The sequence below is a fragment of the Ranitomeya variabilis genome, chromosome 6, assembly GCF_051348905.1.
Source record: "Ranitomeya variabilis isolate aRanVar5 chromosome 6, aRanVar5.hap1, whole genome shotgun sequence".
Lineage (NCBI taxonomy): Eukaryota > Metazoa > Chordata > Amphibia > Anura > Dendrobatidae > Ranitomeya > Ranitomeya variabilis.
This window is the reverse complement of record NC_135237.1, coordinates 541181551-541208869: the sequence shown is the minus strand read 5'-3', so window position 1 is coordinate 541208869 and position 27319 is coordinate 541181551. Positions and strand designations below refer to the sequence as shown.

At 42.9% G+C, this 27319-nt stretch overlaps 1 protein-coding gene across 2 annotated transcripts; it reads right to left on the bottom strand.

Moving 5' to 3' along the window:
* Positions 1-42: 42 nt before the first annotated feature.
* Positions 43-25818, bottom strand: KLHL38 (kelch like family member 38). 2 transcript variants are annotated; one of them, XM_077271170.1, is made up of 4 exons: positions 25493-25818; positions 12080-13547; positions 9514-9619; positions 43-2476 (listed from the first exon to the last, which is right to left on the bottom strand). In XM_077271170.1, exons 2-4 carry the CDS (start codon positions 13427-13429, stop codon positions 2193-2195), a joined length of 1740 nt encoding a protein of 579 aa, XP_077127285.1. In that variant the 5' UTR covers positions 13430-13547; positions 25493-25818; the 3' UTR covers positions 43-2192. The 2 variants fall into 2 exon arrangements, with proteins under 2 accessions (XP_077127285.1, XP_077127284.1); XM_077271169.1 differs by lacking the exon at positions 25493-25818 and having other exon boundaries at positions 12080-15485.
* Positions 25819-27319: the final 1501 nt, after the last annotated feature.

Genomic DNA, 27319 nt, shown 5'->3' with positions numbered 1-27319 from the left:
ATATTTATTGGTAGAACCACATTTTTTGAGTTGAAATTGCAGACAGACAAAAAGAGAGATTGTCTCTTAATAAAAGATAAAATAGAGTTTATGGGAAAAAAAAATCTTTATTACAAATTCAGTACAAATTTTCTCCTCTTTGATGCCGACGCGCTTTTTTAGATAGTTGATATGTGTTGTATAAATTTAAAAATGTACTTTCTGATTTGTTATTGCATTGATTCAGAATAAGGAATACCAAACTTGAAAAAATGTACATAAGTAGAAATGCTGACAAATTAATTACATTGACATGCAACTAAATGGAGTTAATATTCTTACAATAACCATAGCCGGGCGATTTTAGGGCAGCAGTGTTGTGTGTTTGTATGTGTGTCCAACATGGCGTCTTATGATACCTGGAGGCCTGTGAACACACAGGATCATTCACACAAAGACTCTACTATTCTGTTGGTCAATTTCCAGACCATCTTGTTCCAGTAAAAAGCAATATAGTTTGGTGCAAAAGTTGTGGAACATAGGACTCCTGGCCAATGCAAAACCATAGACACTAAATGTGGTGGTTGTTGCAGATGTCCAGGTGAGAATTATAAGAAGCCATGGAAATCATCATAACAATCATTCTATCAAGAGCACTTCAACAAAACAACATGTCGAGATGAAATAACTTCACCTGGAACCTCAAGTATCAGCTTGTGCAAGAGTTCAAGGAGAGGGATAAAGAGAAGACTCTGGAGTACTATAATTGGATGGTAGACAAATTCGTAAAAATTCATTTGGACCCGTTACAGTACATCATGTCTGATGAGAATATGGTTCTGACTAACTGGATGTGGTAATTCACAGGATAATAGGTAGCGGCACTCGAGCTGCACCAACAGCAACCATGATCCAAAAATTGGCTTTGGGTACATGGATTACGGGTCCAAAATTCTTTGATATAAATGTGGACGCAGGCACGCAGCCATTTACTGGACATGGCTGTGACCCTCCATGCTTTTGATCCCTCTCATTCATACGTGAAAGAAATTTGGTAGCATCAGCATAGAAAACAGAGAAGTAGGGTTGGTGTAAATCGATTCTCACAACCTTGTCCATCGGTCACCTCAGTAAATCTTTGGCCGTTGGACGGGAGCAGTAGGGCCCGGCTCTTACCTGAAAGCACCCATGGCTCCTCTTATTAGCCGGCCTGATGCGACCTCACATGTTTGCCAAGCCGCAACGATGCCTTTGTGCCAGACCGCTAATCAAAAAAGCTGCAGATACCGTCAGGTAAGAGCTAGTTCTCACGGCTTCACAGAGATATCTCATATGGCCGATGGGCCGGGTCATTCGAATCGAATTGCACCGACTTAACAGACAAGGAAAAAAGTAAAAGGTCCACAAAAAACTTTTTAAGTGATATGTGAATGCTCATCTTTGTTATTCTGTGGTTTATTGCTCCAATGCCTCGAATAAACAAGAAAAATAATTTGTATAAAGCTTGTTAACCTTACTATTCTTTTTATGTTTGACTTTGTTTTCCCCCTTATGTTTGCCTCTTTCACCTTTTCTACGTTTGTGTAATCAGAACCGCTGCAGAACTTGTTCAGCGTTACTAGTGGCTTTAAGGCTGTCCGTAAAACACGTTCTGTGTGCGAACCATGATGTGTTGGCTAGCTGCGTGTCTCTTGACCCCAACTCAACAGTCAAATTTGGGTCTGGAGATCTTCAGACAATCCATGAATCGCTGGCCGTGCTCAAAACAAGGCATGCGAATGTGTGAAGCATAGCAGAGACTCTGGGATTACAATCACTGGACAGTAAAGACAGCTGTCTTGGGGACTGACTGTAAGGCTATCCTCAATGAAAGGGCCAGTAGCCATATGGACAATTTCCAGACACTTTCCACCTCCTCGTAGACTACAGACCGAGTTTGTGCGTAGTCTGCAACCATTGCAATGGTTGTCCCGTCTTGTTGGCTTATGATGGTGAAAGCCCGTGTAGGACTCTCCTCCATAGGGGAACTGCAAAATGGGATATGCTCAAAGCCTCATGGAAATGGTAAAAGGTGCCCTTCTCTCCTAGGTAGAAAAACAAAGCACTATTTTGGAGCAGCAATTTTGATCTTTGTTATGTTCTTTCTATAAACACCACTACATGTCCCGTAGGTCCTAAAGTGTTCTTGGACCATACCAAATGACAGTACTTGCTTAGTGAAATTGTGTAGGGATACACTGCAGAGTGAGACAGCCATGGTCAAATAACCTATGGGGCAGTTTTCCCTTTGAAGTCCATGTATCGGTATCAGGATCATAGCAGTCAAAGGAATCAGAGTCCTCAATGGTGTTGTCCACGGTCAGACAGCGGCCGCCTGTTACGTAAATTTTATTCTGCAGGACGGTGGCGCCATGGTGCATTCGCCTGTCCTTCATGTCGGCACATTTGGCAAATGTATTTTGCATCATATCGTAGGCAATAATTCTTCTGGTGTAACCTGGAACAAAAAACGTCAGATCAGATCTGGTGAAAAGTTAATGGTATAAACGGTAATGTAAATGGTGTTATATGGAGCAGAATATCAAAATTTGGATTTTATATTGAAGCTTTTACTGAGTCATTTTCTACTACTGATATTATATATTTAAGTCACATCTGAAGCTGAAATTATAATTCCACCTATAGAAAATACTCTTTACAGCCAATGATGTAGAATGGACAGCTGTGAAATGCAATCTGGAGAGCTCTTGTAAAAACAAAAAACTTATTAAAAACCTTCTCCATCCTCAAGAACGAAGGTGTTTTAAATTCTATAGTCTACTGCTCGTTGCCTGAGTTAATGGCCACCGCTGTAGTCTATCAGAAGTGGCTGGTTTCCTAGTCAAGGAGTTAGCGCTTACAAGCTCTTTGCTATAAAGCTTGCAAGCTCTGTTCTAAAGCTTGATAGATCACTGGATATGGCTAGCTTCAGACCCCCTTTGCTCTTTAGAGCATGGAAAACCGCACAGTTTGGGCCAGTAGCGCGACAATGCCGTTGCTCCAAACTATCAGTCTTCCATATTGCCACCACAGGTAACAGAAAGAAGGGATGCTGAGAAGCAGTGAGCTCCTGAAAATCAATCATGAAAACAACCCTTTAAGGGGATTTGCATGATCAGTCTCTCCTGTCTTATTTACCCCATTTTTTATTTTATTCTCTACACCCCCATAATACAAGTATAAAGATTGTTTGACCTTATTTTACCCTCTTTTCTCATATTATCTGGGAGTCAACACTCTGTCAAGCAGATTAATCTCCCACAAATCATGTGTGAGATTCACTTTTCTACCTTTCCTCAGGTCAACACATCCCAACATAAGTGGCACGAGATGTCCAGCTTTTGTTTTTATTTTAAAAATATGATTTTTAGATACTCTGTCTGGAGTTGCTTAAGAGGTGACGAGTGAGATTGGTCTGTCGCATTTGGCTCCTTCCTTCCAGAGGAGGCTTGTTCCCCAGTTTCCAGAGACTGCTATCTAGTCTGAACCATTGCAGGTCGATCGTGTTAGGCTGGCAGTGCAGGAGCTAGTGCCAAGGGGGTATAGTACGGCTGTGGTAGCACAGAACATTTCATTTGTTGCTGTTCTGAAAGGTCTGAAAAACTCCAAAACCTAGGACCAGTAGGTGAAGCTTCCCTAGCTCAGAGTAGAAATTCTTCATTACTGACTTTGAATGTGTCCGTGTCCTATAGACTTATCTTGACTCCGGTTTGACGGGATATTTCCTGCAACTGGCTGTGGTGGATCAGATGAGAGTCCCAATCGACGCCTCCAGAATCTGCTGAGGGCATCATCCATCAAAGGAAAGGATTAATCTGAAGTTCTTCAAGTCTTCACGGATCCAGTAGAGCTTCAGATCTGAGCATTGCATTCGGAGAAGATTGTCTTCTATGTGCAGTCTGATTACTCATGAGCCAATTCTAGATTGACCATTCAGTGAGGTGCCTCGTTGGGGACAGTCATGTCAAAAGAGGTGTCTGGTCGCTATATTTCCTGGCTTCCGCCAGTGTTGCCATCTTCTCCATCAGGTCTACTAGATGTTAGTTCATTGTCTACTGGCGTCTCTGATAGAGGGGAATCGGAGACAATATCTCCACTTAGTTCAGACGACTGTTCCAATGACCTGTACCCAGGAACCTTCCCATCTCAAGGACATGTCTTTAAAGAGATTAGTTTGGAGAGTGACCCTATATCTTCTGTTTCCAGGTGGGCGAATGATAATGTCAAGGTGGAGGCATCTTCCGAATCACTTTCATTCTTATATTACTGTGCATGGGAGGGGGGGCTGTAAAATGAGGGGCTGTGCTGATGGGGGGTAAAATGAAGTACTGTGCTGGGGGCAATGAAATGAGAGGATGTGCTGATGTGGTAATAAAATGAGGGGTTGTGCTGATGGGGGATAAAATGAGGAGCTGTGCTGATGGGGAGGATAAAATGAGGAGTTGTGCAGATGGGGGAATAAAATGAGGGGCTATGCTGATGGGGAATAGAATGCGGAGCTGTGCTGATGGGGAGGATAAAATAAGGGGCTGTGTTGATGGGGGAATAAAATGAGAGGCGGTACTGATGAGGGGGATAAACTGAGGGGCTGTGCAGATGGGGGGATAAACTGAGGGGCTGTGCACAGGGGAAAATAAAATGAGGGGCTGTATAGGGAGAATAAAATGAGGGGCTATGCAGCAGGAATAAAATGGGAGGCTACACTGGGGGGAATAAAATGAGGGGCTGTGATGATGTGGGGATAAAATTAGGTGCTGTGCTGATGGAGGGAATAAAATGAGTTGCTTTGCTGATGGGGAAATAAAATAAGAGACTGTGCTGATGGGGGGATAAAATGAAGTGTTGTGCTGATGAGAGATAAAATGAGGGGCTTTGCTGATGGGGAATAAACTGAGAGGATGTGCTGATGGGGGGATAAAATGAAGGGCTGTGCTGTTGGGGGAGAATAAAATGAGGGGCTGTGCTGATGTGGGGATAAATTCAGAGGCTGTCCACAGGGGGATAAAATGAGGGGCTGTGCAGATTGGAGTAACAAATTGAGTGGCTGTGCAGAGGGGGGAAAAATGAGGGGCTGTCGGGGCATAAAATTAGGGGCTATGCAGAGGGGTCTGAAATGAGGGGCTGTGCATAAAGTGAGAGGTAGTGCGGGGGCCATTAAATGAGGGGTTGTTTCGAGAACCATGAAATGAGGTGCTGTGAATTTGGGCCATGTAATGAGGGCCTGTGCATGGGGACAGCAAAGTATATGAGGAGCTGTGGTGACCATACTGCATATGAGGCTGTGGAGGTCATTATACTGGGGGCTGTGGTGACCACACTTTATAGGGGGCTATGGTGAATATCATACTGTTTGGGGTGCTGTTTGTGGGCCATAATACTATATGGGATGCTGGGGGCCATCATAGTATACATGGGAGCTGTTTTGGACATCATACTATTTATGGGAGTCTGTGGTGGACATCATACTATATATGGGGGGGCTGTGGTGGTGACTATACTATATATTGGCGGCTTGTTGTAGATATGCCATATGGGAGGCTGTGGTGACCATCATACTGGTTACAGTTTGAAGTGGACAGCGTAGTGGGTAATATGAGGGCATGGTGCGAAAAGGGGCATTGAATGGATATGGAGAGGTGACAATGTGAAATGGAGGCACAATATGGAGAAGGGTTAGCATGGCAGGGGGACAGTGTGGAGATATAAAAAGTGTAATGGAAAATTAGAGTGGTGACAGCTATGATATAGACCGTGGTTCATAAGGGCAAATGGTGTCGCGGTTATAACTGATAATGGCAGAGTGGATGTCATATACCATAGGAGGCTTATTTAGGTCATAAATAGAACAGATATTTACTGCATTTTAATAACACTCTTATTTTTAAGACCACTATATGGGGATGCGCTGCAAAAGACCGGAGCAGAAGGAGGTCTGCAGAGACTAGCTGTGGATGTGAAAAGTATTCATGACATCCAGACAAGATGGAGATGAAAAGAAAGCGACAACTCCAGGATATATCCAGTACCTGGATATAAATGTTTATTTGTGATACTGACTAATTCTCATCAGTGCTGTGGTTCCTGTATGGTCCACAGTCTGATGATGGCTGTTAATAACAACTCCCAGTATGTCCTTAACATTGTTAAGAACATACTGGGAGTTGTAGGTTCATGCAATACAATTGTTTATGGTGCTGACAATATTACAATTGATAGATGTACTAAGCTTGGTTCTTGTATTCAAGCACTCTTGCTTTTGGTCATGCATTCATGTACTCATGGTGGTTCTGGTGACATATTCATGTACTGATGAAGGTTCTGGTGACAATAATTTACTGATGGTGGTTCTTGTGATGTAGTCAAGTACTGATGGTGGGTCTGTTAATGTATTCATGCACTGATGGTGGATCTAGTAATGCATTCATGTATTAATGGTGGTTCTGGTGACAAATTCATGTTCTGATGGTGGTTCTGGTGATGTATTTATTTACTGATGATGTTTCTGGTGCCATATTCATATACTATTGATAGCTCTGGTGCTTTAATTATATACTGATGATGATGTTTGTTGATTTGATGAATATATCACCAGAATCATCATCACTACATGAATACAGCACTATAACAATCATCACTACATGAATATGTCACCAGAACCAAAATACATCACCACAGTCACCATCGGTTTTGTGCAAGCTGTGCTTTTCACATGACGGACGCAAAAACCTTCAGACGTATCCCATCAGGGTCTGCATATTTTCCATTCAGATATCTGCCAAATGCTAGACACCTTAATTGAAACCAAACAGGCCGATTATAGTTACTCTTTATTAGTTTCCAAAACTATCCTTGGGTTCTACATTTAAAATATAGGATGTCAGGCATGAATACAGTATCACTATCTTTTCCCCTGTGTTGTGTAAGTGGTCTCCAAAAAATCATTGATTCTGTATCTAACTATGAAATTGAACTTCCTGTTAAGTCGAATCCCTAAAGTACACCACTTTTGTTTTTTACTTTTGGTGATTTTTTTGTGAAAAGGTAACTTCTAGTGGAACTGGTCATCAGAGTTTGCCAACTAATCCATCGGAGGGGAAGGGGGAGGTGCATTAGGGGTTATGCTTAGAGAAGGGGCGGACACCTGGATGTTTGGGTCCGGCAGAACAGTTACAAAAAGGTTGGGTTCAGGTACTGAACATCAAGTGTTTGCCACGCTGTCATCTGTATGACAGCACGGCAAACACCTCTTCTGATCTGCATTAAAATCATCAGACAGCCGCGGTTCCCACGCTGTCTTTTGTCCCACGCAGCTGTGATTGGAGGTATAAAGTTTACCTCCTGTCACTAATGTTAGATGATGGGACTACTGCTCCCATCAGCCGATGCATGCTGTCGCTAATAACAGCGCAGCGAGAGCTGGTGGCGGCTGATCATCAGCCAGCGCTGTAAATAAATAATTTTAAAAAAAGGCATGGGTTCCCCTGAATTTTTGATAACCAGCCAGGCAAAACTCACAGCGGGGGGCTGCAACCCTTAGCTGCCAGCGTTAGCAAGGCTAGTTATCAAGAATGGAGAGGTCCCCACTCCTATTTTTTTAATTATTTAAATAAATAATTAAAAAAAACGTTATGGTGTCTACCCCCATTTTTGACAACCAGCCTTGCTAAAGCAGACAGCTGGGTCCTGGAATTCTCAGGCTGGTAAGGGGCCATGGATAGTGACCCCCTAGCCTAAACAATAGAAGCCCGCAGCCATCCTGAAAAGGCGCATCTATTAGATGTGCCAATTCTGGAGCTTTGCCTGCCTCTTCCCACTTACCCTGTAGTTGTGGCAAGTGGGGTTCATATTTGTGGGGTTGATGTTTGTATTGTTCGGTGACATCAAGCCCACGGATTAGTAATGGAGAGACGTCTATAAGACACCTATGCATTACTAATCCTATAGTTGTAAGACACAGCAAGTTTAAAGTCCTTTATATGAAATAAAACAAAACACACATTTGCATTTCTATTTAAAAATAAAATACTCACCTAACACCCATTCCACCGAAGCCCTCGTCTCATGTAAGATAACTAAAATAAGCAACAATATCCCTCACCTATCCATCATTCTGTCCCATGCCATAATCCATGTCTGAGGATTAATAGTTTTCAACGTGGATGGTGCCAAGATGGGACCACAAAAGGCTGTGAACCATTGATGAATGAGCTGCTGCGATGGACAGGTGATGGATGTTGTTGTTTTTTAGTTTTGTTTTATTACAGTAGACGAGGGATTCAGTGGAATGGGAGTAAGGTGAGTTTACTAAGCCGTGGGTTGATCTCACCGGACAATACAAAGGTGACATCAACCCTACCAGTACGAACCCCACTTGCCTTTCTGGGCAGCTGCGGGCTGCTATTTTTTGGCTGGGGGGGGCAATATCCATGGACCCTTACCAGCCTGAGAATACCAGCTCCCAGCTGTCTGCTTTAGCAAGGTTGGTTATCAAAAATGGGGAGGACCCATGCCATTTTTTTATTATTATTTATTTAAATAATTTAAAAATATGGCGTGGGGACCCCTCTATTCTTGATAACCAGCCTTGCTAACGTTGACAGCTGAGGGTTGCAGCCCCAAGCTGTGAGTTTTGCCTGGTTGGTTATCAAAAATACAGGGGAACCCACACCATTTTTTTTTATTATTTATTTACAGCGCGGGCGCCACCTGATGAATACTTCCATCAGCTGCTCCTGCTCTCACTGTTATTAGCGGCAGCAGGAGTTGGCTGATGGGAGCAGTAGTCCCATCAGCTGACACTAGTGACCGGAGGTAAACTTTATACCTCTGATCACAGCTGCGTGCTCACACTGTCATTTGACAACCTGGGAACTGCAGCTGTCTGGTGGTAATGATTTTACCGCCGATCAGAAGCAGTGTTAGCCACGCTGTCATGCCATTCATGGTGAAGTCAGTGTTCGGTGACCATGCCCGAACAGTATTGGTTCAGTACAGATACCGAACTTTACTGTTCGGGTTCGCCCATCTTTAGTCCTGTTACCCTAGTCTCTGAGCCATTCCTTTGCTTTGGGGTGGGCGCCATTGGCTTCATCAGCCTATGGCACCAAAATACTTTGTCCCAGCCCTGAGCACAGGTGCCATAAATTTTTCTTTGACCACAACATTTATCTTTGTCTGTGTGAATGAAAGTATTTCACTGGTGAGGATTGATTGGCGGCACTCTGACGGCTGTACTGTTGATTGGAGGCACTGTTGTTCATGGAAGGCCGTCTACTAGCACTGAATATAAGAGGTATCTCGCTATTACTGTATTATGGCAGCATTTTTCTAGCACGGTTCCTGAGAGACAGTCTGATTGGTGCAATTGAGGTGGATAAGCTGCCATTACGGGGGCTTAATTTATACTTCTGGAAAAACATGTTTCAATTATTCTCAAGGGTTCTGTTAAAACTCATTTCATAGCCAATGTGTTGAAACATTTCATTAAGAACTCACCTCCGATTATTATAATCTTTTCCCCAACAACAACGGCTGGGGCGCATACGTTTTTTACCATTCTGGTCTCCATCCTGAACCACATGTTTCTGAAAACATGATAAACCTAAGATATAAGAACAAGAATTTTGTCACATATTCACTAATATATAATGTCTCTAGTCATATCTATAATGTCTCAGAGGATGGAATCCAATTTAAAAAGTATTTGGGAGGAGAGTTCTGTCAATCACATGCTTCCAGCCAATTAGCGTTGATGAGAACACTCGAGTCAATGCGGATTGGCTCAAAACAGACTCAAAGATTATAGCTCCTCCCTAATGTTCTTTCCATCTGGATGCTAGACCCAGTATACAGCTCCGTAAGGTCTAGAATTCGATTTATTATCCCTACCACTTGTTTAGATTGGTCTCTGTTTCAAGGAGTTTTAACTTTTTTAAGATTACAGAAGCATGGCTGCTTTCTTACAAAAAGAGTGCCAAACTGTATGGTATTGCAGTTCATCTCCATGCACTTCAGTGGAGCTGAACTGCAAATATCACTCAACCTATAGACAAGTGTTTTGCTGGAATCGAAAGGAAGCAGCCATGTTTTTTTTCTAATTTGGGACGGAAATATTCTGTTTGCCTGATCTCAAACAGATACTGTAACTTTAAGGTTACCCAGAATATATTCACTGTGGATTTCATGCTGGGGATTTGCTGCAGAGTTTATGAGTCGCCCGCTAGGACAATGGAGATATTTGGTACCGGGTCCAGTCGCACTTAAAGGGGATGTCACGGTGGCTGCGACCCGATCCGTGGCCCTGGGCGCCCAATTAAAGGGGAAAGGTCTTTTAAGGGGATTTGTGTTAAAGTTTGTGTTCGTAAAACCACCTGTGGTTCTCGGTCAGTAGGGACTGACGCTGCTTAAAGGGGTCCTCTGGGGTGATGTTGCTGCAGCATAGATGGTGATGCTTCCCACAGGTGAAGCAGGGTCCCCAGGGCTCCCGGTGTGCTGGGCAGAGATGGTGTATGCCGGCAAATAATTGGAGGACACAGAGTTGTAACGCCTTTACCTGGTTTACTGGTGGTAGCGGTCCACAGTCCAGGATACCAGGAACAGGTGGTGATGTGGTCCGGCCGGCCTGGAGGCAAAGGTAGATCCCTCTTCCAGGTGAGGTCCGTAAGCCTTCCTACTCACACTCATATGCGAGTTCCCTGCTGCTTGTAGCTTGTTGGCAAAGCCCTCTCTCTCCTGTCCTGGGACAGTCACCTATATGGTGGGCAGTGTGAACCTTTTTATAGGGTCTGTATCACGACCTGGGCTCCTAGTGTACTGCTGCACCTTCAGGTGGGGGTGCGGGCAAATAATATAAAGTCCTATGCCCTCCGGTTCTGCCATGCAACCGGGAGTACAACACAGCCTCGGGCTCCCGGTGCCCAGTTCCTGCGCTACAGCTCTGAGGGTGCCCGGTCACAGTTCCACTCTGAGCCCCTTTCCTTCTCCTGTTGCTTCTTTCCTCTGATGCTTCACTACATTCAACCCCTCAGGTTCACTTCCTTTCCTGGAGCTGCAGCTCAGTCCTGGCTGCACAGCTCCACTGTCTGCTCTCCACTCTTCTCCCTTCACTGTCTGCTCCAGACTGAACTAACTCCTCCTCCAGACCAGAACACTTAAAGCTGGGGAAGCTCCCCTGAATCCGGGTTCAGAACTCCCCCTTCTGGCCTGGATTCAGAATGTGTTGTATGTAGGTGTGTTACCTGATAAAGGGAATCCTCCTTGCCTCCAAGCATGATATCGCCCTCCCCGAAATGAAGGCAACATCACTGTAACAACCGGTTACCTGGGGTGTTACATTTACCCTCTTCAAAAAGTCTTTGTAAAACCAGACGACCTGTAATTGGCTACAGTGGTCACATTCAACGAGACATCATTACAGGAGACCGGGATTTACAGAGAATGGCTGGAAGCCAGGAAAGAAGCTGTGGAAGAATATGGGGCCATAACATAGCACTTTGTAAAAATCTATGGGACTGTACTATACCTCTTAAAAGTTTTCAAATGACATCAAAGTCATAAAATTGAGAATACTCTCCCCATAAGGCAATGCAATATAGGGTTACTATACAGCAGAATAGTCATCGGCATGGGTCACAGCCAACTTCTCTTCTGACTTTGTGTGTATCAGGAGAAACCATATCATTCAAGCAGTGCCAGTAACAGGCATGGACCCGGCCTGATGGCCAGTCTCTCTTTTTTCAGCTCCTTTTTAAACCATGTTTTATATAAAACATAAGTGTCTACAATTAAAATTTCCCAATGGGAAGCCATCCTGATAAAAGAATAAGACAGTCGAGTCCACCCTCAATTCCTGCACTGCCGGAATATTGACTTTTCAAACACCAGTATCCTGACCTTGCAGAAAGTCAGTGGTCTCAGCGGTCAGGTCACTGGTGGCTGTGAAGTCATCACTTCTGGTCCAGTAAAAACAGTCGGAGCGCCGCCGATGGAGCAGAAGGTAAGCATGGCCTTTTTTACTCTTTGTGGCATAGTTATTAGGTTCCATAGGAATTTAATGAATTACCTGTATAAGCCGGACTGGATTCTGCATCACGTCCTCTCCACCAAAAAGATATATTCTTTCATCTTTCGCAGCTACTGCAGGATGGAGGACAGCGACTGGCATACTAGCCATTTCCTCCCAGGAGTTATAAATGCTATCAAACCTCTCCACCGAGCTAAGAATTTGTTGTTTTGCTCCAATCCCTCCTATTGAGATTATATAGTTTCTGTACCCGATACTCTTGTGGGAGTATCTTGGAACAAGCATGGGTTCACCTTTGCGCCACTGATTTAATTTTAGGGACAGTATGAAAACACTTGATGTGACAATGTTCTCTTTGTTGCCAATGGATAGCCCACCTAGGACATACACATTACCATGCAATCCAACTGCCGAAGCCTTGTGTAGACGTGTCGGCAACTTTGCAAGCCTCAGCCACTGATTGGTTTTCTCATTATACAGCAAGACGTCTCGTGTCGTCTGCTGGTTGTCCTTTCGGCCTCCTATGTTGATGAGGAATTCTTGATGAGAAAATCGACGTGGGACATGACATATTGGCTTGATATCAGGGGAGATGGATGTGTTATGAGCAAATAATACTCTACAGGCTGATTCTAACAATCTCCGGCAAGACGCCGAAGACTGGATCAAAGGTTCATTGGCAATGAAATGGAAAAGAAAAGTTGGATGGACATACTGGAGCCTGACTTTTTGAAATAATTCTTGTATATAGCACCTTCGACCATGTTCATTGTGTCTTATCCAGGTCATTAGAGCCTCAAACACTTGTTCTTCTTCAGCACAAAGATCATCATCTCCAATATAGTCCAACAGTTCCGAGACACCGAGATCCTTCAGATCTTCGGAAATGGACACGTCTTTAAAGTATTGCAAAGCCATTCGTCTAGCCTTCTCTTTGAGGTTCTTACAGCTAAAGAATTCAGAAAGTCTGATCATACTTAAACAATTTTGAGGAGTCATTTGGTCCTGGAGGAATTTTGAGCAAGTTCCCAATAGTTTTTCATACTGTAAAAGTGAAGCACCTTGAATGAGACTGAAGACGTTGTCCAACGTTATGAGGATCTCCCCGGTGTAGACGTAGACGATGATCCGATGAAGCGTATCTGAATCTATTCCCATCAAAAACACCTTGTCCTGGGTACTTTCCTTAAAATTGTTGCAAAACATTGCCTTAAAGTATGGACTACTGGAGGCCAAGACGTTCCTATGGCAAGGGAATTCGCAGTCATCACTACAAATGGTGACGTCAGTAAGCAACCTGGATTCTCTCAACTTGTTCAGCTGCCTCATTAAGTCGCTGGAGAACACTTTATCATGAAAGAGTAGGACTTCACTGGTTTTGCCATCCATATTGCCCCAATTATTCCAATTAGAAAAGCTCCCAACAAATGAAATGCAATAACTTGTATTGGAGAGAGTCCATGTCAGCAGCCACACTGGAGCAGAAGTCCTCTTATCTTCTTCCAGCCTATAAAAATAAAGTAATATTCTGAGTCTCATTCATTATAAGATATGATTTCTAGTTGATGAACTTAGAGCAAGTCATAAAATGTGAAACTTCTCGCAAACTCTCCGGTTATGGGATTTTAGAGGAAACAATCCACTTTCTCAAGTTTCAGTAATCATTTGGGCTACTGACTGGATTTTTCTTTTTCTAGTAACTTTATAAGGACCATAAAGGTTTTACAAGGCAATTTAAAAAGAACGAAAGCTTTTGTGATTTTTGGAATTTCAATTATGGTTTGATCTTAGTTTTCATCACAAATAGGAACTTAATGATTTTCTTGATAGTTTATTGCTTGAGTGGGTTTATACCTTGAAGGCAAACTATCATCAGAATTATCCCCCCTTCGGATGTGTTCATACTGAGTCTTTTTCCTGAGTTCTTGGAGCAAAAACTGAGTAGGAAACTCTCCAAAATCCTCCTAAAAAACACAAAATTCCTAAACATTTTTTCGAATTCCGCTTAAAAAGTTGAACATTTTCATGGTCATTTCCTGAACTTTTTTTTTGCATTTTTCCAGCTTTTTAGGATGTTTTAAAGAAAAAAAAAAAAAAAAACTATATTTTTCCTGATATCATTTTTGTGTACATTTAATGTTTTGACAAAATTTAATTTAATATTTTTGCGTAGGTGAGGCAAGTAATAAACAGCAATTCTGGCATTTTGATTTTTATTCTTTTTTTATGGCTTTTACAGTATGGGTTAAATAATTTTATATTTTATTAGAGCAAATATTTATAGATGCTGCAGAACAGATTTTTAATTTTAATGACGGAGAAAAGGCTGATTTTAAATTTTAGTGTTTTAATCTGGTATATATATTTTTTTATTCATTAACATTTTCTTTAAGCTCTTTAGCAGTATGGGACTGGGGTGCCAAGGGCCCATCAGTAACATTGATTTTTGGGGCCCGCTGTTCTGCTACTCGCAAATATTACATCACCCTCATTCACAAATGTATGTATATAATAATAATAATCTGGGTACTTTTGTGAAGGAATGATGAGATGCTGCTTTTGTCTTTACATAAAGAATCAAATGTATTGTGCCCATTAGTGCTTATATATAGGGGAAAGGCGCCACTCCTCACAGGGGCCCACGGGGGATTCATCGGTTGTGCGGTGGGCCAGACCAAGTCTTTAGGTTATTAGGGTACTTGAACCTGAGATCGTCTGATTTCTTCTTCTGTATAAAGCAATACAACTGAACTGTGGTATAGAGCTAAAATGGCAGCCTCCTATGAAGCCCAGGCTGTGTCTGTGCTTCACGGGAGTACCAACATGGCAGTCACAGGGCCTTCAGCGGGCTTCTAGCTGCCATGTCAACCTATTCGTACTCCTTGATCAAATTGCAGGGGAACCACTGTCTGGGCATTCGGAATGAGAAGGAGCTAACAGCAGCAATCCGAACTTATCTGTGATGGCCACTATTAGGGCACGTTCACACATTCAGTGTTTAGCCAGTAGTTCACATAAAAAATAGACTGGAACAATCAGAGGAAAATTTTTACACTCACTCCTGGTTTTGACTTACAAATACTGATGTGAAATACTGACCAAATACTGAATGTGTCCTTAGAGGCAGCATATGTAAGCAGATCTCTACATACAGTATATAACAAAGGATAATTTATTCACAATAGGCGATGTCACAGCTCACCTCCTTCTTCTGTTCAAAGACTGATAAAACCTCTATATACAGAAGATAACACAGGATCCACCATTCGAAATAGCTGATATCACAACTCACCTCCTCCTCCTGTACAATGACTGATAACACCTCTATATACAGTAGATAACACAGGATCCACCATTCACAATAGGTGATGTAACAGCTCACCTCCTCCTCCTGTACAATGACAGATAACACCTCTATATACAGTAGATAACACAGAATCCACCATTCGCAATAGGCGATGTCACAGCTCTCCTCCTCCTCCTCCTGTACAATGACTGATAACACCTCTATATACAGTAGATAAAACAGGATCCACCATTCACAATAGGTGATGTAACAGCTCACCTCCTCCTCCTGTACAATGACAGATAACACCTCTATATACAGTAGATAACACAGAATCCACCATTCGCAATAGGTGATGTCACAGCTCACCTCCTCCTCCTCCTCCTGTACAATGACTGATAACACCTCTATATACAGTAGATAACACAGGATCCACCATTCACAATAGGTGATGTCACAGCTCACCTCCTCCTCCTGTACAATGACTGATATCATCTCTATATACAGTAGATAACACAGGATCCACCATTCACAATAGGTGATGTCACAGCTCACCTCCTCCTCCTGTACAATGACTGATAACACCTCTATATACAGTAGATAACACAGGATCCACCATTCACAATAGGTGATGTCACAGCTCACCTCCTCCTCCTGTACAATGACTGATAACACCTCTATATACAGTAGATTGCACAGGATCCACCATTCACAATAGGTGAGGTCACAGCTCACCTCCTCCTCTTGTGCAATCACTGATAACACCTCTATATACAGTAGATAACACAGGACCCACCATTCACAATAGATGATATCACAGCTCACCTCCTCCTCCTGTACAATGACTGATAACACCTCTATATACAGTAATAACACAGGATGCACCATTCACAACAGGTGATGTCACAGCTCACCTCCTCCTCCTGTACAATGACTGATAACACCTCTATATACAGTAGATAACACAGGACCCATAATTCACAATAGGTGATGTCACAGCTCTCCTCCTCCTCCTCCCTTGGCCTCATCACTCTAACCTAGTACTCATTGAGTTATATTATTGCTCATGTGGCTACTGTATGACATAATCAATTATAGAAAATAGAATGTAAAAAAACATAAATTTAACAGATAAGGAAATAAAAGATGCATCACTCCCTGCTTCTAGCTCCGTGTACTCTTTAGCTTCCTCTCAGTCCTATTGAAGACTGTTATGATCCTTAGTGGTTGAGGATCACAAATTACTCCAGCTAAGTAACAAACCTAGGACAAGCTCTAGGGAGGTGGCAAACTGGACTCACCGCAAATCTGAACCTATCCAAACACACTAGAAGTAGCCGGTGAACGTGCCTAAAAATCCTAGACGTCTCGAGCCAGCCTGAGGAACTAACTACCCCTAGAGAGAAAGAAAGACCTCTCTTGCCTCCAGAGAAATAATCCCCAAAGATATAGAAGCCCCCAACAGATAATAACGGTGAGGTAAGAGGAAGGCACATACACAGGGGTGAAAGCAGATTCAGCAATTGAGGCCCACTAATACTAGATAGCAGAAAATAGAAAAGAGAATCTATGCGGTCAGTAAAAAACCCTTACAAAATATCCACTCTGAGATTTCAAGAACCCCCACACCAACTAACGGTGTGGGGGGAGAAACTCAGTCCCCTAGAGCAACCAGCAAGCGAGGAAATCACATTTTAGCGAGCTGGACAAAAAAAACATAATGAACACTGATAATCAAAAAATGATCAAACAAAAACTTAGCTTGTCTTGGAGAGACTGGGAGCAAGGTAGACACAAGGAATCTGAAGAGCACTGAATACATTGATAGCAGGCAAGGAACTGAGTCTCCAGGTGAGCTAAATAGGAAACCAACCAAGGATAACGAACCAGCTGATGCAGCCAACCTGCAGAAAGACAACACTACACAGTACCGCTTGTGACCACTAGAGGGAGCCCAAAAATAGAATTCACAACAGTACCCCCCCCCCCCTTGAGGAGGGGTCACCGAACCCTCATCAAGACCCCCAGGGCGATCAGGATGAGCCGCGTGGAAGGCACGAACCAAATCGGCCGCATGAACATCAGAGGCGACAACCCAGGAATTATCCTCCTGACCATAGCCCTTCCACTTAACCAAATACTGAAGTCTCCGTCTAGAGATACGAGAATCCAAAATCTTCTCCACCACGTACTCCAATTCGCCCTCGACCAGCACCGGAGCAGGAGGCTCAACAGAAGGAAACACAGGCACCACATACCTCCGCAACAAAGACCTATGGAACACATTATGAATGGCAAACGATGCTGGGAGATCCAAACGAAAAGACACTGGGTTAAGGATTTCCAAGATCTTATAAGGACCGATGAAGCGAGGCTTGAATTTAGGAGAGGAGACCTTCATAGGAACATACCAAGAAGACAGCCACACCAAATCCCCAACACGAAGTCGGGGACCCACACCGCGGCGGCGGTTGGCAAAGCGCTGAGCCCTCTCCTGTGACAACCTCAAATTGTCCACCACATGGTTCCAAATCTGCTGCAACCTATCCACCACAGAATCCACCCCAGGACAGTCAGAAGGCTCAACCTGACCTGAGGAAAAACGAGGATGGAAGCCAGAATTGCAGAAAAAAGGCGAAACCAAAGTAGCAGAACTAGCCCGATTATTAAGGGCAAACTCGGCCAATGGCAAAAAAGTCACCCAATCATCCTGATCAGCAGAAACAAAACATCTCAAATAAGTTTCCAACGTCTGATTAGTTCGCTCGGTTTGGCCATTAGTCTGAGGATGGAAGGCCGACGAAAAAGACAAATCAATGCCCATCTTAGCACAAAAAGTCCGCCAAAACCTGGACACAAACTGGGATCCTCTATCAGACACAATATTTTCAGGAATGCTGTGCAAGCGAACCGCATTCTGAAAAAATAGAGGAACCAAATCGGAGGAAGAAGGCAACTTAGGCAAGGGCACCAAATGGACCATCTTGGAAAAACGATCACACACCACCCAGATGACAGACATTTTCTGAGATACTGGAAGATCCGAAATAAAATCCATGGAAATGTGCGTCCAAGGCCTTTTCGGAACAGGCAAAGGCAAAAGCAAACCGCTGGCACGAGAACAGCAAGGCTTAGCCCGAGCACAAATCCCACAAGACTGCACAAAGGAACGCACATCCCGCGACAAGGAAGGCCACCAGAAGGACCTAGCCACCAAATCTCTGGTACCAAAAATCCCAGGATGACCCGCCAACACCGAAGAATGAACCTCGGAAATAACTTTGCTGGTCCATCTATCCGGGACAAACAGTCTCTCTGGTGGACAACGGTCAGGTCTATCCGCCTGAAATTTCTGCAGCACTCGTCGCAAATCTGGGGAAATGGCAGACAAAATCACTCCCTCTCTGAGAATACCAGCCGGCTCAGAAACTCCCAGAGAGTCAGGCACAAAACTCCTAGAAAGTGCATCAGCTTTCACGTTCTTCGAACCAGGCAGGTATGAGACCACGAAGTTGAAATGGGAGAAAAACAACGACCAACGAGCCTGTCTAGGATTCAGGCGCTTGGCAGATTCAAGGTAAATCAGATTTTTGTGATCAGTCAAGACCACCACACGATGTTTAGCTCCTTCGAGCCAATGTCGCCACTCCTCAAATGCCCACTTCATAGCCAACAACTCCCGATTACCAACATCATAATTCCGCTCGGCAGGCGAAAACTATCTTGAAAAGAAAGCACATGGCTTCATCACAGAGCCATCAGAGCTTCTCTGCGACAAAACAGCCCCTACTCCAATCTCAGAAGCATCAACCTCGACCTGGAAGGGGAGAGAGACATCTGGCTGACATAAGACTGGAGCTGAAGAAAACCGGTGCTTCAGCTCCCGAAAGGCCTCCACGGCCGCAGGAGACCAATTAATCACATCAGAACCCTTCTTGGTCAAATCCGTCAAAGGTTTAACCACGCTAGAAAAATTAGCGATGAAACGACGGTAAAAATTAGCGAAACCCAAGAACTTCTGAAGACTCTTAACAGACGTGGGCTGAGTCCAGTCATGAATAGCCTGGACCTTGACTGGGTCCATCTCCACAGTAGAAGGAGAAAAAAATAAAACCCAAAAAGGAGACCTTCTGTACTCCGAAGAGGCATTTTGAGCCCTTCACAAATAAAGCATTAGCACGCAGGACCTGAAACACCATCCTGACCTGCTTCACATGGGACTCCCAATCATCAGAAAAGACCAAAATGTCATCCAGATAAACAATCATAAATTTATCCAGATATTCTCGGAAGATGTCATGCATGAAGGACTGAAACACAGAAGGAGCATTAGAGAGTCCAAAAGGCATCACCAAGTACTCAAAATGGCCTTCGGGCGTATTAAATGCTGTTTTCCATTCATCTCCCTGCTTAATGCGCACAAGGTTATACGCACCACGGAGATCTATCTTGGTGAACCAACTGGCACCCTTAATCCGAGCAAACAAATCAGACAATAGTGGCAAAGGATACTGAAATTTGACTGTGATTTTATTCAGAAGACGATAATCTATACAAGGTCTCAAAGATCCGTCCTTCTTGGCCACAAAAAAAATGCTGCACCAAGAGGGGAAGAGGATGGGCGAATATGTCCATTCTCCAAAGACTCCTTTATATAACTCCGCATCGCGGCATGCTCTGGTATAGACAAATTAAAAAGTCGTCCCTTAGGGAATTTACTACCAGGAATTAAATTTATAGCACAGTCACAATCCCTATGAGGGGGCAGGGCACTGGGCCTGGGCTCATCAAATACATCCTGGTAGTCAGACAAAAACTCAGGGATCTCAGAAGGAGTGGAAGAAGCAATAGACACCAACGGAGCATCGCCATGAATTCCCTGACAACCCCAACTTGACACAGACATAGCTTTCCAATCTAAAACTGGATTATGAGCTTGCAGCCATGGCAGACCCAAAACGACAACATCATGCAAATTATGCAGAACAAGAAAGCGAATCACCTCCTGATGTACGGGAGTCATGCACATGGTCATTTGCGTCCAATACTGAGGCTTATTCTCAGCCAATGGCATAGCATCAATTCCCCTCAGAGGAATAGGAAATTCCAAAAGGCTCCAGGTCAAAACCACAGCGCCTGGCAAACGACAAATCCATCAGATTCAGGGCAGCACCCGAATCCACAAAAGCCATAACCGGGTAGGACGACAAAGAACAAATCAAAGTAACAGACAAAATAAATTTAGGCTGTATAGTACCAATGGTGACAGGTTTAGCGATTTTTTTTAAGCGTTTAGAGCATGCTGAGATAACATGAGTAGAATCACCACAGTAAAAGCACAACCCATTTTGACGTCTATGACTTTGACGCTCAATTCTGGTCAGAGTTCGGTCACATTGTATAGACTCAGGTCTCTGTTCGGAAAATACCGCCAAAGGATGAGCAGATTTGCGCTCCCGCAAACGCCGATCAACCTGAATGGCTAAAGCCATAGAATCACTCAGACTTGCAGGCGTGGGGAACCCCACCATAACATTCTTAACGGCCTCAGAAAGACCTTCTCTGAAATTTGCAGCCAGGGCACACTCATTCCATCGAGTAAGCACCGACCATTTCCGAAATTTTTGACAATACACCTCTGCTTCATCCTGACCCTGAGAGATAGCCAGCAACGCTTTTTCTGCCTGATTCTCAAGATTAGGCTCCTCATAAAGCAGTCCAAGAGCCAGAAAAAATGCATCTACATTAAGCAATGCAGGATCTCCTGGCGCCAGAGAGAAAGCCCAATCTTGAGGGTCACCACGCAACAAGGAGATAACAATTTTAACTTGCTGAGCGGAATCACCAGAGGAACGAGGTCTCAGAGATAGAAATAACTTACAATTATTCTTAAAATTTAGAAACCTAGATCTATCTCCAGAAAACAACTCAGGAATGGGTATCTTTGGTTCTGACATAGGGCTATGAATAACAAAATCCTGAATACTTTGCACCCGTGCAGTAAGATGATCCACACTAGAAGTCAGAGTCTGAACATTCATGTCTGCAGCTGAGCTCAAAACCGCCCAGAGTTCAAGGGGATGAAAGAAGCTAAACAGACTGCAGCAAAGGAAAAGCGGGAGGAAAAAAAAAAAATGTACTCAGGTCTTCTTTTTATCCCACTTCTGCGATGCATTAAACACTTTTAGGCCTGCTATACTGTTATGATCCTTAGTGGTTGAGGATCACAAATTACTCCAGCTAAGTAACAAACCTAGGACAAGCTCTAGGGAGGTGGCAAACTGGACTGACTGCAAATCTGAACCTATCCAAACACACTAGAAGTAGCCGGTGAACGTGCCTAAAAATCCTAGACGTCTCGAGCCAGCCTGAGGAACTAACTACCCCTAGAGAGAAAGAAAGACCTCTCTTGCCTCCAGAGAAATAATCCCCAAAGATATAGAAGCCCCCAACAGATAATAACGGTGAGGTAAGAGGAAGGCACATACACAGGGGTGAAAGCAGATTCAGCAATTGAGGCCCACTAATACTAGATAGCAGAAAATAGAAAAGAGAATCTATGCGGTCAGTAAAAAACCCTTACAAAATATCCACTCTGAGATTTCAAGAACCCCCACACCAACTAACGGTGTGGGGGGAGAAACTCAGTCCCCTAGAGCAACCAGCAAGCGAGGAAATCACATTTTAGCGAGCTGGACAAAAAAAACATAATGAACACTGATAATCAAAAAATGATCAAACAAAAACTTAGCTTGTCTTGGAGAGACTGGGAGCAAGGTAGACAGAAGGAATCTGAAGAGCACTGAATACATTGATAGCAGGCAAGGAACTGAGTCTCCAGGTGAGCTAAATAGGAAACCAACCAAGGATAACGAACCAGCTGATGCAGCAACCTGCAGAAAGACAACACTACACAGTACCGCTTGTGACCACTAGAGGGAGCCCAAAAATAGAATTCACAACAGAAGACTATGAATCCTTTTTCAGTCTTTTCTCAGAATTTTAGCCTCCATTATGCTGCCACATACAAGCTGCATAATTCCACTATATAATGGCCAATTAATATTCCGTATACCCCCAGAAGAGCCAACATATACTGCTACAGAGTATCTTGCACTTCTGGGGGCTTCATTTGTCCCCATTGTAAGCAGGAGTCCTGGATCCCTCAAACCAGCCCTAGTCCCCTCCAGCTTATAACAGCTGACACCAGAGAACACAAGATTGTATTAATCAGTGTAGCAGAAATTAATAAGAAATAAACTTTAGATTTAGGTTTTGTTTAATTTACAGAGTTTGTAGAAAAACCCAAAGTGTTGGCAGGAAAAACACTATCTACATTATGAGAGTTTTTTTATGCTATTTTTATGCTTTCAGTTGAGGGGGTAAAAAACCCCAGCAAAAACACTGAAAGAATAGACATACAAAAATGAAAGAAAAAAAAGTACCATGTGTATGAGATTTAAAAATAATCTTATTTATTTTGCTGCTACTGTAAAATGCATGAATATGAGAGATAGATAGAGATAGATTGACAGAAAAAAATTGTGCAGAGAGCAGCACTTAAATAGAAGTAATAGTTGGGTGCAAAGCTTCACAGGTATAGTTGTGCTCAAAAGTTTACATACTCCAGCAGAATATTTTTCTTGGCCTTTTTTACAGAGAATATGAATGATAACACCAAAACTTTTTCTGCACTCATGGTTAGTGGTTGGGTGAAGCCATTTATTGTCAAACTACTGTTTTCTCTTTTCAAATCATAATGACAACAAAAAAAAATCCAAATGACCCTGATCAAAAGTTCCCATACCCCATTTCTTAATACTGTGTATTGCCCCCTCTAACATCAATGACAGCTTGAAGTCTTTTGTGGTAGTTGTGGATGAGGTTCTTTATTTTCTCAGATGGTAAAGCTGCCCACTCTTCTTGGCAAAAAGAGTCCAGTTCCTGTAAATTCCTGGGCTGTCTAGCATGAACTGCGCGCTTGAGATCTCCCCAGAGTGGCTCAATAATATTGAGGTCAGGAGACTGAGATGCCCACTCCAGAACCTTCACTTTGTTCTGCTGTAGCCAATGACAGGTCGACATGGCCTTGTGTTTTGGATCGTTGTCATGTTGAAACATCCAAGTACGTCCCATGCGCAGCTTCCAGGCTGATGAGTGCAAATTTGCCTCCAGTATTTGCTGATAATGTGCTGCATTCATCTTTCCTTCAACTTTGACCAAGTTTCCTGTGCCTTTGTAGCTCACACATCCCCAAAACATCAGCAATCCACCTCCATGCTTTACAGTAGGAATGGTGTTCCTTTCATCATAGGCCTTATCCTCTCTCCAAATGTAATGTTTATGGTTTTGGCCAAAATGTTCAATTTTGGTCTCATCACTAGTGATGATTGAGTATACTCGTTGCTCGGGTTTTCCAGAGCACGCTCGGGTGGTCTCTGGGTATTTGTGACTGCACGGAGATTTAGTTTTTGTTGACACAGCTGCATGATTTACGGCTGCTAGCCAGCGTGAGTACATGTGGGATTCCCTAGCAACCAGGTAACCCCCACATGTACTCAGGCTGGCTAGCAGCTATAAATCATGCAGCTGAGTCAACAAAAACTAAATCTCCGAGCAGTCACAAATACTCAGAGACCACCCGAGCAAGCTTGGAAAAACCCGGGCAACGAGTACACTCATTCATCACTACTCATCACTCCAAATTACCTTGTTTCAGAAGTTTTGAGGCTTGTCTTTGTGCTGTTTTGCGTATTGTGGGTGAGATACTTTGTGGCGTTTTTGCGCAGTAATGGCTTTCTTCTGGCGACTCGACCGTGCAGCCCATTTTTCTTCAAGTGTCTCCTTATTGTGCATCTTGAAACAGCCACACCACTGGTTTTCAGAGATTCCAGTATTTTAGCTGATATTATTTGTGGGTTTTCCTTTGCATCCCGAACAATTTTCCTGGCAGTTGTGGATGACATTTTTGTTGATCTACCTGAGGCCCTGATTTTCCAGTTGTTACTCACAGTGTGAACGCTGCTGACTGGCATTATCAATTCCTTGGATATCTTTTTGTATCCCTTTCCTGTTTTATGCAGTTCCAACTACCTTTTTCCATAGATCCATTGACAATTCTTTTGCTTTCCCCATGACTCACAATCCAGAAACATCAGTGGCTGGATGAAAGATGCAAGAGTCTGTCTGGATCCCAGAAACTCACTCATCTTTTATGCACACACTGATTACAAGCAAACAGGCCACAGGTGAGGATGTTACCTTTTGTAGCCATTCAAACCCATTTATATCAACTTCTGTGCATGTTATTAGGCAAAAATCATCAGGGTATGTGAACTTTTGATCAGGGTCATTTGGATGTTTTGGGTTGTCATTATGATTTAAAAGAGAAAACACAGTAGATTGGCAATAAATGGCTTCACCCAACCACTAACCATATGTGGAGAAAAAGTTTTGGTGTTATCATCCATATTCTCTGAAAAAAAGGCCAAGAAAGCAAAAATTCTGCCGTGGTATGTAAACTTTTGAGCACAACTGTACATACCAGTCCTCATAATAGAAAAAAATGAAGAAGCAGCACACCATCATTTTCATGCAAAAAAAAAAGCTATTTTAATAGCCCATTTGTGCGACATTTCGGCTGCATAGATTAAAATAGATAGATAATAGATAGATAGATAATAGATAGATAGATAGATAGATAGATAGATGATAGATAATAGATAGATGATAGATATATAATAATAGATAGATGATAGATAGATAAATAATAGATAGATAGATGATAGATAATAGATAGATGATAGATAATAGATAGATAATAGATAGATAGATAATAGATAGATGATAGATAATAGATAGATGATAGATATATAATAATAGATAGATGATAGATAGGTAAATAATAGATAGATAGATAATAGATAGATGATAGATAATAGATAGATAGATAGATAGATAATAGATGATAAATAGATAGATAATATATAGATAGATAGATAATAGATAGATGATAAATAGATAATAGATAGATAGATAGATAGATAGATAGATAGATAGATAGATAATAGATAGATAGATAATAGATAGATAAATAATAGATAGATGATAGATAATAGATAGATGATAGATTATAGATAATAATAGATAGATAATAGATATTTTACCTGGATCCATGTCCCTGCAGAGCTGCGCTCGTCTCTGAGGTTCTGCTTTTCGGACCTTGGAGCCCTGTGCTCTTCTCTGGGCAGGGGGACAGCGGAGCAGGTGCTAATATTAGCCGTCTCTGGCCTCCGCTGTGGTCACATGTGGCGGTGCACTCCGCTCCGCTCCCGGCCTTGTTTTCCAGTTAATGTTGATATACACAAGGATTTATCCGGAGCGATAGAAACTTCTGCAGATCTCCGTCCCACAATAGCTGCAATAGGAGACGGTGTAAACAGAGCGGATATTTATGGCGGAGGCTGAGCCTCTGTTTTCTGCTTCATTTTGCAATACCAGCGATTACTGCTGACTGCAGGCAGATTTGTGGAGTGTCAGGGCTGATACAATCAGGGGTTAATCTAGGGGTAAGGGCCTGTGCACACGGGAAGCATTTGCTGCAGACATTTCTGCACCATTTCTGCATCTTTCGGCAGGAAGAACGCAGGATAAATAGGTGCATTTTTGTCTCATTTTTGTTGCTGATTCCCCCACTCATTACTATGGGTGAAATCCAGGGCCGGACTGGGACTAAAATTCAGCCCTGGCATTTGAAGTTACACAGGCCCACTTGTCACATGGTGACTGTATAATATCTTTGTACACTTGTAGGCAGGGCCGGTTTTAGGCAAAGTGGGGCCCTAGGCAAAGTTTAAAATGGGTCCCCAAATGCTAACATATTGCACATCACACAGAAGCCTTTCTGTTGTATTTACGTGCGCTGAGTTCAGGCCGCTAAACGAGTTTGATCGACAATACTGAAGTTGTTCAACGCTTGTTTCCCGGCCTCTTTCCACCAGCTGAGGAATAATGATGAGACAGAACGATCACTAATAGATCACCATACAGTATCATGTTTTCAGCAGCACATCTACAGTTTACACTGGCAATGTGCTGCTGACAACAAGGCTTTTTGTTCCAGCAAAAACAATCCGAATATGCAGCATTTTACTTGTTTAGTAAAATACACCCCATAGTCCTCCATATATTATAATGTGCTCCATAGTCCTCCATATAGTATAATACACTCCCTATAGTCCTCCATATATTAAAATACACTGCTCAGTCCTCCACATAGTATAATACACTCCTCATAGTCCTCCATATAGCATAATACAATCCTCATAGTCCTCCATATAGCATAATACAATCCTCATAGTGCTCCATATAGTAAATGGTGCCACAGTCATCCATGTAGTACAATTCACTTCCCATAGTATAATGCACCCCATAGTTCTTCATATAGTATAACGTATTCCCCATAGTCCTCGATACAGTATAATGCAGCCCACATATAGTATAATGCAGCCACCCCAGAGTATAATGCAGCCACCCCAGAGTATAATGCAGCCACCCCAGAGTATAATGCAGCCACCCCACAGAGTATAATGCAGCCACCCCAGAGTATGTAACCCCCATAGAATATAATACAGCCCACCTCCCCATAATATATAATGTAGCCCCCCATAGAATATAATGCAGCCCCCCATAGTATATAACGCAGCCTCCCCCATAGAATATAATATACCCCCACAATAGTATATAACACAGCCACATAGTACATAACATGGCCTCCCCCATAGAATATAATATACTCCCCATAGTATATAGCAAAGCCCGCATATTATATAGCACAAACCGCATAGTATACAGCACAGCCTGCATACTATAGCACAGCTCGCGTAGTAGATAACACAGCCCACACAGCAGTATTCAGCACAGACCACACAGTAGTATACAGCACAGACCACACAGTAGTATACAGCACAGCCCACGTAGAAGTATACAGCACA